Consider the following 12,713-nt stretch of genomic DNA (forward strand, 5'->3'; position numbering starts at 1 on the left):
CATAAGTAGTATTCAAAAAGCATAAGAAAGCATTAGAAAAGAAAGGATATAAATTATAAAGAAAGACAAAAAGTCCATATAAACACTGCTTGCCCAGATAAATCTAAAACATCTGTCATTTTCATCATGTTTCAGAACCACTGAATGAAAATATCTGATTTATGTATTGAAATAAATACTAAATATATGCTCATGAGACACGTGAGAGTATGCACACAATGTCTCTTTACCCAAGATTTCTCAAATCCCACCATGAAATCAGAAGATCAGAAGCATTTCTTAGATTTTACAGAAAGCAAAAGAACACTTGGTGTATAAATTTGGCATTGACTGATATTTCGACTGACTGATTTTACTAAACATAAATATTTGAACATTACCAGAGGTAATTGCTACAATTTGCATATTAGCATTTTTTTCCATAATGTGTTTTTTCACTACATCTACAAGTAATAATGCAAGCTTTACAGTATTTCACTTTTAAACTGTCTCTTTCAAACTATCTTTAAAATGCTATTGGAGAAGAAAGAATGTGTGTGTGTTTAAAGCAGAAAGAAATACATTTCGCTGATCTAAATCAATGGTGATCCACTTTAAGGGGGAGTAAAGAGAGTCCCTAATTTTACAGCTGACATTGTGGTCAAGCTTCACGCTCCACAATCTGTGGCCCCATTTGTCTCATAAACTCAAGGGAGTCTGCTTTGCATACCCAGAGCTTGGCTTAGTCCCTGTAATGAGTGTGTGTTGTCACATCTGCTGTTTCTTAGTCTCCAACCATTCCCAGCCCAGTCCTTCCATTCCAGCAGAAGAAAACACCTTAGGAGAGACGCCTCACAACTGACTGTGACAGTCTTGAAATCAGCAAAGGCACAAGGAAGAGAAAGAAGAAGAAGGAAAAAAGCACATAAAACTGCCACAAAGCCCCAGGGACCAAGATTAATGGAATTGTAAACTGCAGCTTTGTAAATTGTAGCTGGTGGCAAGAAGGAGGGTGGATGTGGGGGAAGGAATTTGTTGTGAGAAAGCTGCTTGTTATTTTGGAAAGCAGCTAAAAGCATGATAAGTACTTTGCTAGCATTGAATAGCATATTTTTAAATAGCCACTTAGACCAGCACTTTGGCTTGAATAAATGTTCAAAAAATGCACTGTTATACCGACAGGCACTGTACATGCCTGTCATGAGTGCAAAACCCTCAGTACAGGCTATTTCTGCGGTAGAGTTTGTTTAGGTTTTCCAGCTGGCTGCAGGTTTTTAATGTTCCGCATATGACTAGCAAGAGACCTATCTCTGTTAGAGGATAAGTGTTCCATTTGAGAAAGGAGAGAGAGAGAGAGGGAGAGAGAGGGAGACAGAGACAGGGCGAAAGAATATACTAGACTGTCTTCTGGGCCGACAGTATATTGATGTTCATGATCTCACTCAAGCTTAGTATACTTTATGATCAGCTCATGTGTTGGGTTGGGACATCATTTGGTGAAAGCTGACTGAACTACTCATATAAAGCTCCAAGTGATGCATGACTGAGTTAGAATTTGTCTAAAATATATACGTGAATGAAAAGGCATTCATTGATCAAAATAAACTGTCAAAGATAACTGTGAGTAGCAAAAATATTTATCTGTCTTTCATCTGGGAATTCTTAAAGTAGCGTCCATTGCGTCCATTCATATAATTATGTTTCAGGGTTTCTCGGAACAAATACAGCAATATGAAATCCTTTTTATAATGCTGTGATATATTCGGCTATTATTATTATTCAAACTGAACATCTGAATTGTTTGTATGGTCAGGAATATATGTGCAAAACTACTGTACATGTACTTACATAATTCCCCCGGTCCCCACACACATGCGCAGACGCACACATGCATAACATAAATGTGTTAGCTAATTGTATATGTTTTGCTCAGATACTGGCAACTCTCGTCGCTGTGTCGATAACATCATAACTACGATACCTGCACGAATCAATTTTCTTCTTCTTGTGAAATACACCAGGTCTAATAATGCAACTCTCCGGCCGTTATGTACAACCATCATATAATCACCGGACCGTACTGTGGATCTTCAGCTGTATCTTTGCAATATCTGAGCACAGAACAGTGCGCCTAGAACAGCTGTCGCAAAACTGAAGTTCCTTAACGTTCCGAAAATCATTCATGTCTGTCATGAATAGGCAACGAATAATACGTGCAAGGACTTACATATGAAGTCAAATGGAAAGCGTTGGTTCACTTGCATTCTCGACGTTTGATGCGATTTTTAATGCGCCTGAAAGTTTAATGCACTCGGAAAACGCAAGCACTGACGCACCATCGGGACCGCGAAGGAATTTATGTGAAGGCAAGCGGCAGTGAAATGGAGCTGTTCTTTCAGCACCATCGCTGAAGCGACACTCTGCATGTGCGTCTACGTCAAACAATATCGATTTGTGTTATGACAACCTTTTCATATCATTAATTTTAAACCTCACTGCATCACGATGTATCTGTATTGCAAAATAGATTATTTCAAACATTTAATTTCCTTTAGCTTTATTTTAAATTTAACCGAGTTTCAACCTGCGATGAAAGGGAACCAACCGCATTGATTTTTGTCATAATAACTGTGATATTTCGAAGTCTTTAGAACCCTGAAAATGTGAGTGACCGGAGTGTAGGCTACAGACGTTTCTGAATATAAGTTTGCATTTATCGTGAACCAGAAACATCCAAGGGTTATTATTCATTCACGCTCAATGCTCATCCGACTCTGACAGCGTCTTTCAAATAAGACAGCATATATTCTCCATTTCAAAGACAATTGAATAATACTGTTGTATTCCGGTTACCCTTACCTGAAAGAGGCGTAAAATGTTCGCTACCATGATGGATACGGAACTCGCAGAGGCTCCAATCACCCCAACAACTTTCTCTGGCTTGACAAACACCGGAGGTTCTCCGTTGGTACACCTCACATCTGAAGTGTCTTTTTGTATAAGAGCCTGTACAAAAGTTAGGGACTGCTCCAAAGCATAAGTGTCCCGCGAACAAGTGTCTAACACGCGCGCACCTAAGGTGATATTGGGCAAAAGATCGTCATCGCTGTTAATTTGGTCCAAAGCATACATCATTGCTTCCAGCCTGTGGATTCCGTTCTCCTTTTTGATATCTCCACACGGTACCCCAGGTAGACCTCGGGCATGAACAGGGAAGAGGCCACCCAAGGTCACATCCCCTTCAATTCTAATGGAATGGGGTGCATAAATTTCCTGCGACAAAGTCAGTTCCACAAACGCCTTCATCATCCAAAATATTCTCCATACAATGTACGGCTTCTGGTCTGTACTAAGACGGTGCATGGCCATGGTCTCCCCTCCACAGCCACTGACTTCGATTGGGAAAGGAAAAGACACAAGGCACTTCTTTAAAATATGTATAAACCGTCGCGGTCCGAAGTCATTAAAAGCAAGTCCATTCCATTCATCTGAGAAAAACGGAAGAAATCTTACAAAAAGGGGGAAAATCCCCAGTATTATGCGATAGAACAATGCGCTATTCGCCCAAACTGTGCGCACCACTGCCAAACATCACAACGCTCGACGTAGCTTGTTGCTCAAAGAACCATTCAAAAGACTGAACTCGCTGACCACTGAAGAAAAACAACTGAACAGAAGAAGGTGATGACAGAATGTGTTCTATACGAAGCGCAAGGTGCAACGATATTCCACAGTTGGATATGCGATTCATTGAGTCCCACGTTACAATGACAACATACTGCCACGGATGATAACTTAATTGCACGAATAATTTGAATGGTTATATGACCTTAATTATCGTGCGATCTCATGATAATCGGAGTATTTCAAAAAGTTCACATTATAAGAACATGGTAACGTACCTATTTTTTGCGAAATAATAGACAATACGAGCGAAACGATTTTCTCTGTACCTAGATTCAGGGTTGCAACATAATATTCTCTCTGCTCAGACGAACTTCATTTGATCAGGATTTGAGCACATACTACGTCTTTGAGCAAAAAAAGATATTCAATTCCGTATCAAGCGCTTGGCTGCTCCCCTACAAAAATCCCCAAGACAACGCGCAGCGAAGACAATACAAGTATCTTCCCCTGAGCACAAATGTAAGGACTGACGCCTCCTCTCACTCCACCCCGAATCAAATATGCATTTTTCAGTTGACTCGAAGCTGAGCACTTCCAACGCAAGATCGATTATTTGTCCACCAGATTTCGTTGCAGGATTATTTGTGAAACATTCTTGTCATTATTAAACCTCCGGGATCGGGTCCTCAAAAGCACGAGCGTTGGATTTCCATAGAAGTGTTAAGCCTTCCGAAATGTCTCGGGCGTCATTAAGTTTGCAACGTTTTTCTCTTTTCCCTCCGACGGGCTGCTCCCTTGATTCCGTCCTGTCACAGAACGATATTGCAATTTTGGAATAGATTTCACTGCAATCCTGTGTCTATGCATATGTCTCCAAGAAACGCGTGTTTATAATAACATTGTTCTGTTTTATTGTTTTTTATTTTTATTTTATTTTTTATTAATGGAAGCGAATTTAAATCCTTGTAGTCGGGAAAAATAGCGCTGTAGTATCACACAACGAAAGAGAGAGCATATGCATTCCTAATCAGCTGCCCGGCACTTTTCCTTGGTCTCTCTCTCTCTCTCTCTCTCTCTCTCTCTCTTACGCACATACAGGCGTGGGCGCACTCGTGCTCTCCCACATCTCATTTTAAACTCATGATAAAATAAATAATTCCGTGATTACAAAATAAATCAACGTTCAATAGACATTGTCGTAATATTATTTGAGTTATTGTAAGTAGTTACCAGTCTGAAAAAGGGCTCGGGGTGAAGAGCATACGGTTGGCATCATATTATTGTAGGGGGCCTGCTGCTACTTAGTACATCATAGGATTAGCAGGTTTTTTGGCGAGTGTTTATCGTGTTTTTATTTATTTTTTTATTTTTTTATTTTGCATCATTCTGACGCATGATATGCACATATACGAGTAGTTTGGGGATTTTTTTTTTTTTTGTGGGAGTCACAGTCCTGTGTGTACACTTGTGTGTGCGTGCGTGTGCTGTGTGGGTATGCATGCGTATCTGTGGAAGGTGGGGGGGGGGCGATGCGGGTGATGGTATGATCTTGTAAGCTTGTGATTTTGTGGGGTTATGCTGAGTTAGAAGGCAGGAGGTCTGGAAGATGGGGGTGGTTAAGTGATGATTTCTGGATTCAATCCAAAAGGGTGGGGTTTGTTGGTGCATGGCATTTGCACAGTACCAATGTAACATATTTAATGGTAGCTTGTCAAATTTTTTGGGATATTCCATAGCACTGTGTCAACAGAAGATGAAGGAAGCTAAACCAAGTCAATTATTAACATTCAACATACAAATATACATGGGGCTGATGAGTGGCTCATGCTCTTAAGACACTGTTCCAGTTTGTGGATGGGCCCCCCAGCCAGGTATTGAATTTGGACTATGCCACTGCCCACAGGGTGACATATAATTGGCAGTAGCATCGCCCTGGGAGGGAAGGACTCAGTCAGCCAGAATGACTATTGCTCATTGCTCATCAGTCTCTCTATCTCATGCACACAGGCACACATACACACACACACACACATGCCCACATCTTCCTCTAGCCTGCCTCCTGCTGGCCCGGCTGCCTCACTGCACATACATATTCTAAAGCTATGTGAAGCATGTATACAGTGCTGGTTGCAGGGTCTCACTGGCCAGCTAGTGTAGATGGAACTTACGCCAGAGTTAAAAATGGTGCTCTTTACAAAAGTTCATACTTCAATCCCTCGTGGATGTTCCAAAGTAGGAATTGGGGTAATCAATAACAATCCTTACAACCTATGCTCTTATCCAAATCAATTTTGTATAACTAAGATGTAAACCAGGTTGCAGCAAATTATCTAACGAGTATGTTATTTTAAAAAAGTGGTAATAACAGAGTTTACAGTGTCATCAGGGTCATCAGACAGCATATTTCAGGAAGCGGACAGTGGACTGTGGACTAATGGAAAAAGATGCACGTTATCTGCATATTATCAGGCATCGGTCTACTAATGCTGCCCCGCAACGGTCCTTGGTGTCCTCAGCAGCAGACATCCCTCAGTGTGGTTGCCAGGTGATGTCCAGCGGCATCCTTGGCTATGTGCATCTCCTGAAGAGAGTTGACTGGCAATGGCATGTGTCTCCACCTGTAAGGGAGTCGGAAACAGACACAACATCACGCAAAGCAAAACGAAACATCAAGCAGAAAAAACTAAAAAATAAAATAAAAAAAAACACTGGAACATAACACAAAAACCATTGGAATGTAACAAAAAACTAAGTATTTTGTTTTGCATAAACTGTATCTGCAAAAAAAATATGAATATGAATATGAATGGAATTCTCAAAAAGAGCAGAAAAAGTACTTCTATTTCTCATTTACAATGAGCATTATGGTTTTTACATTTGGAATTTCAACCAAGTGCATTTGTTGTTGAGTTTTGAAACTCTGAAAGTACATAGAGCTAAAGGAGAACTTTTGATGTGTGCTAAAAACAAAACTGACTAAAAAGATACATGGCTTTTGCATGATATTGACAATCTACAGCAATTTATTTCAGAACTTTCAGTCCCTGTACCAACTTGCTATATCCCAAGGCCTAACCTAATTTCCTGATAGATCTCCACGAGGTATAGTGTTTTAATATATGGTGGTTTTCATTCACAGTGCAATGATAAATGTGCCAGATGGAAGGTCATTGGAGCTCTGGGAGATTGCAGTTGTTACTGAAATGCTAATTGAATAACTTACGAGAACATAAGAACTCCCCACACAGTATGATTAAAGGCTGTGTACACGATTGGTGTCTTATATTTCCCCACAAAATGAAATATAAGTGCAATTAATCATGAAAAAAAAGTATCTCAAGGTACGCATTAAGTCCCTGGCAGCCTGCTCACTTTATCAATAGTAACACAAAACCTTGATTGCTGGAAGTGAACCATGAACAAGTTGTAGTTCTTTATAACAATACAAGGGAGCAAAGCCAAGAACCACTGTGCTGTGCTATTAATTTAAAAAATGAATCTGGAGTGAGGTATTGGGCATGAAGCAGCCAGCTATGCAGTACATATGACTGGAGACATTACATTATCTACATGTTCAACAGATAATCTTATTCTCACCGCCTAACGCAGCTTGCATTTTTCAAATTATCCAATCATAATTCTGATTATTTACTGAAGAAATTCTAATGAAGGCTAGGTAAAATGTTTACTTTTTCCACTGGCAACAGACATTTATTGCTTTTAAAATTTAGCACATTTTAACAGGTTAACTGTGAAGTGCACCACGTGCACAACAATAGCTGAGGCTTGGCATTGACATTTTTGTGACTTTTTAGTTCATATGGTGATTATGGGAATAAGATATACCTTAATATATTGTAAATATTTAGACTCTTTGGGAAATAGAATCTTTGGGCTCTGTTTTCCAGCCGACGCATGACGTATTGCAAGCTGCTGCACTGGCGATGTGCTATTTTGCTCATGGATTTTTATGCGCCTGAGCAATTTGGTAATTTTGTGACTTGTCCTGCACCGAAGTGGGAAGGGAGCTACTGATGGGGGTGTGTCGCTTAATATGGCATAACACGATTTTGATGCAGCTCATTGGAATTTTTTGGCCAGTCAAGTCTGTCATTTGCGCCTTTCACCGTCCACTTGATCAAACTACGTCTGTGGAATAAACCACAGGCCATTCTACAGGGGATTATTAATTTCAGGAATTTCCCATGCAATGTGCACATGATCCCAGCCTTTATGACAGAGCTAGGGGCGTGGTCCTAGAAGGCAGATACTACCAAACAAATTGGCTCCAGGTGCCCTCGTGGATAGCCCCGCCCCTCATTCTGAACAAATGAGCAGTGTTGCTAATCAGCAGGGATGGGTATAAGAGAGTGTGCGGTAGAGGTAGTGGAGGAGGACAAACTGTGTGTGCTGTTGAACTGGGCGGAGCACCTCCACCTGACCCTTCTACTCATTTTCTGCCAATGCGGTCAGAAGGAAGAAAACCACAGATTTTTGCCTCGGGTTCCCGAAAATATCAACATTCACCAGCCACCCCCAGTGCACCCATTAGCCACGCCATTGACTGTGTCCATGCGCTGTGTGACAATGATTCTGGAAAGTAAAGCCCTTTATTTTTGATTATGCAACTTTTTTATGAGCAAAAGCAGAAGACCTGAAAGAAACAATATATTCATATTTCTTGACATATTTGATACTTGCCTTCACATCTCAAACTCAGTTTTCCAAGTTGTTTTTAATTGTTAGTCAAATATAAGGACATACATTGTTTGAATCCAGCTCAATGAGCTGTAACTTCTATGAAAATAATATTCTAATGTAGTGACACAAAGTTATTTAAAGCGGTACATATTGTATTTTCCATACAATGCAGCATTACTTTCTGCATGGAAATCATAATGATTGGCAGACTTTGAGTGTTATTTTATTAAAACAAAGAAACAAAAACATTTTATGTTTTAAATTAGTTTTAAAACACATTGAACAAAAAGAAAGAGTGGTCATCTGTCTGTCCTCGTATTAGCATGCAGACAGGCTTAGAGATTGTGAGATTTACGGTCTCTGTAACGTACACATTCACAACAGTCAGAAAAGCATGAAGGGAAAAACTGGGGAACTACATGGGGGACCAATGGAAACAGGTCCCTTTATAGAGCAGAGTTTCATGTATGGATGCTGTGTATTTCTTTATAAGTGACATTGTTTTCAGCCTCCCCAGAGGCCAACAAGCAGCTCATAGGTTTCTGAATTTAATATAAATTGAATGGGAGCAATTGCTTTGCTAAAGAAGACAGAGGACATTTATCACACCAGTCCCCTCTAAACTGATTCTATCCTTGACAAGTATCAGCCAGTGGCCAATTTATGTTCTACTGGTCGCGGCTCAAAACAGTGCCATTCCATTGCTATTATTGTGACAAGATTTCAGCTTGGACTGACATTTTGCAAACCAGGACATCTCTTTCATTCAAGCTCCCAAAAGCGTAATTTTGTGGCTCATTTCCAATCCCCCCCCCCCCCCCCAGATCATACCTAGCCCTTACTTAAATGCAAAATTGATGGTCTTCAGTTAACTATAACTAACCTCTATAAAGACAGGAGGCCCTATTTCAAGAGTGGACTCTAGGACTCTTTGATGTGAATAAAACTAATCAGGGTTATTGGATTTTGAATTGTGAAATAATATGAGGCAACAGGGTGTACAGTAAATGAGACTTGGCGGCATCCTGAAAAAGGTTCCGCTACTGTGTTGGCTCAGAGTTCTGGCACAAAAAGGCAGCTGGGAGTCACCCAGTTAGGTGCAATAGCCTACTGGCAATGTTGGGGTTCCAGCCCCGCTACTGTACAGTTATAACAGAAGCTAATTTCCATTTATTCTCAGTCGAAATAGCAGTAGCAAAGGGAAGGTAGAAGCGAGCGTAATTCACCATGACTGAAGAAATAACTTTTTAAAAATATTGCACTTTGGATTTCTTTAACTCTTTTCTCCATTTTGTGTTTTGCTTGTTTTGCACATTTTAGCGCTTTTCACAATGTTCCTGTAATACACCTTGGCACATTTTCCCTTACCTATATGTCAAAACCGATGTAAATTATAAACAAAAATGTTGAAGTTGATTCTTTATATCAAGAATATAGATTTGCAACAGAATGTTTCATAATCTTTATGAAATTAGGTCACTGTGGGTGCTGAAATCAATGCTGTAATGTTGGATGAACTTTGAACAGTTTAAGGTAGGAAAGAAACGCGGGCTTTCTAGTGTTAGTAAAGAAAAGCGTGTTATTTGTCAAGTGAAGAATTTAAGTGTATCATCTTTTCTGATGTGTTTGAATATAGAGTTTCAATTCTTTCTCTGTAGAGGCAAATTCATGTAATTTAGCAAGCTAACCTGTTTTTATTTTTGGCTACCTCACACTTGTTGGTTCTTTCTGGCATTGCTAATGTCTGATAATTTTATAAATGGAGAAAACTTGAACATATATAGATGACTGAAGATGATTTATCATTTTGCTTGACTTTATAGGCATTTAACTCCTTGCTTTATTGAAAGATAGGATAAAGTTCAACTTGGCCATCACCCAGAAACAAATTCAATGGAGCTTTCCTGTTTCAGTATTTTACTGTTAGGCTGCAAACCATCATGGTAAATGGTAAATGGACTGCATTTATATAGCGCTTTTATCCAAAGCGCTTTACAATTGATGCCTCTCATTCGCCAGAGCAGTTAGGGGTTAGGTGTCTTGCTCAAGGACACTTCAACATGCCCAGGGCGGGGTTTGAACCGGCAACCCTCCGACTGCCAGACAATCGGTCTTACTTCCTGAGCTATGTCGCCCCTGGATGAATTCACATATGAATGTTTTTCTGCGCCTTTTCTTCAGTTATTACAGTTATTGGTTATTACGGCCATTAAGTTCTCTTCATTTCCTTGATTGAATTATACGCGTGTAAATCTCTTTTTACAATTTGCACCTGTTGGCTTTCTATTTAACCCTCCTGTTCTGTTCATTTTTTAGGTACAGCAAAAATGTTCCCGGGTCAATCCCCATACGGGGGGGTTTGCAAATACGTGAAATGAACCATTTTCATTTAAAATGTTGATTACACTAATTAAGGCCAGTAGAAGAAGTTTCATACTGAAAAAATAATTTTAAGTATTTTTCCTAGATTTTCAAACTTTAAAAAGGGTCAATTTGACCCGCAACATAACAGGAGGGTTAAAACCCTAGCAAGCCGTTAAGCTTTGCTTCAGTGTCACTTACGTTACACGAGAGTCGGTAATCTGGCAAGTGTAGTAAAGGTATAGGATTGTGTAGCTACAAAGTTAGCACAGTCTTTAGCATAATGGGTTGTTGGCAACAAGTTAGTGCTACAACCTAAACTCAGAATTTGTCTTTTAGGGTGTTCATTTTTTAGCATTCGAGGTCTGTTTTCTTTGAGTTACCCCGTTTTCTACACAGGCAGTTTTGTTTTATTTTCAAAAAGTTCATACTCCTTAAGCTTTCGTTTTTTACCCAGTACGCTGGTTGTTCAGAGCTTTTCTTTGGGATGCTCTCCTTTAGGAGTATTGTTTTTCTTTTCGTTCTTTTCCCCCTGTCCTTTTGTCTCCTTCGAGACTTAGTGATTATTCTACCTCAGGTGAATAGCTTAAAAAATCCCTGTTCCGTCGCGTTTGGTCTCCCAAAACCCCCACTCCCTCACATCAGCATTCTCCAAATGCAGGCAAACGGGCAGTGACCATGACTGTCGTCTGGTGAGAGATCCATCTGACTGACCGCACTGTGGGGTTCCCTCTCCATAATGAAATGGCAGTGTGATACAAGGCCGCAGAGCAGCAAGGGTTTACTCACACAGCAATGTAGCAATATCGCTAATGCTAACACACTATTGGGTAAACATATTTAGTAACAGAACAGTTGATGTTACCGCAGGTGTTGTAATGGCAGCCACCATTGATTGTCAATATTAATGGGTGAGAAAGTACCCCGTGAGGATGAAAACAAGTTACCCTTGGTGGTATGGGACAGTTGGGTGCAAGGTTGGGGGTCCTAACAGTTCTAAAATGAGATTTTAATGTGCATTTTATTTTTATTTTACTTTTAGTTTGCCTGTATGCCATTTTTGTAAATATATAATGTGTAATCTGTGTCTTGCTGCAAAGATACTTAGCCTCTTGTGCTCTTCAGTAGATCCCAGTTGAATTCTGGGTGTAAGCTTCTGTATGAGCTTGTTCAGCTCCAAAAGTCTATGCAGGGGGAGTGTTTATGCGCGTTACCCAATGGCCCTCATTTCTCTCTTAAATTCATGGGGGGGACACATAGACATGATTGGGAGATAAACAGCAGGGAAGGATCTAAACTCTATGGAGACATAATGTTCCACGCTGATAGCACCAGGTAGCCTGGTACATCCTGAGGAAAAGATGCTTATCGCTGTGAACACGAGTAGTCTTTTAGTAGCCAATGACAGGTCTGGTGTAGGGAGTTTGGGGGTTGTATCAATTTTTAAAGACACTTTTTAAAGTCTCTCTTGCTAAAAGCATCTTCCAAATGCCTAGACCTTTCCATGTGATCCTGCTTTAAGGTGTATGGATTTTGCTTGCCAAGTTTGTTTAGCTAAACAGTTTGTCTCAGGAGGTTCTGAAAGGAGGCTTCAGTCAATCTATGGGCCAAAGGATTTTGAGACTACACCGAAGGGTGGGTCCCTGTACACAGACAAGAAGCCTCTGAAAGATGTGTGCTTCCAGGCCAGAGCTGTGTTATTTTATACAGGAAAGAGACTAAAAAAGGCCAAGGAGGCACAGTTTGCAAAACCCAACAGAGTCTCAGGTCAAAGCACCAATGCAACTATGGATTCCAAATGAAAAAAGATACAGACCACACAAATACAAGGACGAGAAAGATGATGAAAGTGTATGATGAAGAACACGGTTTATGTCATGCGTCTGTATGTATCTGCTAAAATATTTAAAGTAATAATGCCATTTTTTGTAGAGTCTCGAATACACCATGGCAGAGATTTAAGTGACAAGGAACAAGCCAGCTGTACACCACAAGTTAACATCTCCATAGTTAAAGAGGCTGATGTGTGTCTGTGTGGGTGTCTT

At 40.1% G+C, this 12,713-nt stretch overlaps 1 protein-coding gene across 2 annotated transcripts in view; it reads right to left on the bottom strand.

Annotated features, from left to right (window-relative positions):
- The window catches only part of grm7 (glutamate metabotropic receptor 7), a 191,011-nt gene extending 186,381 nt beyond the window's left edge, over positions 1 to 4,630 (bottom strand). Inside the window, exon 1 of one of the 2 annotated variants that reach the window (XM_064305048.1) lies at positions 2,839 to 4,630. In XM_064305048.1, coding sequence (XP_064161118.1) covers positions 2,839 to 3,348 — 510 coding nt within the window. In that variant the 5' untranslated portion in view covers positions 3,349 to 4,630. The remainder of the gene's footprint in view (positions 1 to 2,838) is intronic. The other variant, XM_064305047.1, reaches the window with a different exon arrangement.
- Positions 4,631 to 12,713: the final 8,083 nt, after the last annotated feature.

This window comes from Anguilla rostrata, chromosome 13 (assembly GCF_018555375.3).
Source record: "Anguilla rostrata isolate EN2019 chromosome 13, ASM1855537v3, whole genome shotgun sequence".
Lineage (NCBI taxonomy): Eukaryota > Metazoa > Chordata > Actinopteri > Anguilliformes > Anguillidae > Anguilla > Anguilla rostrata.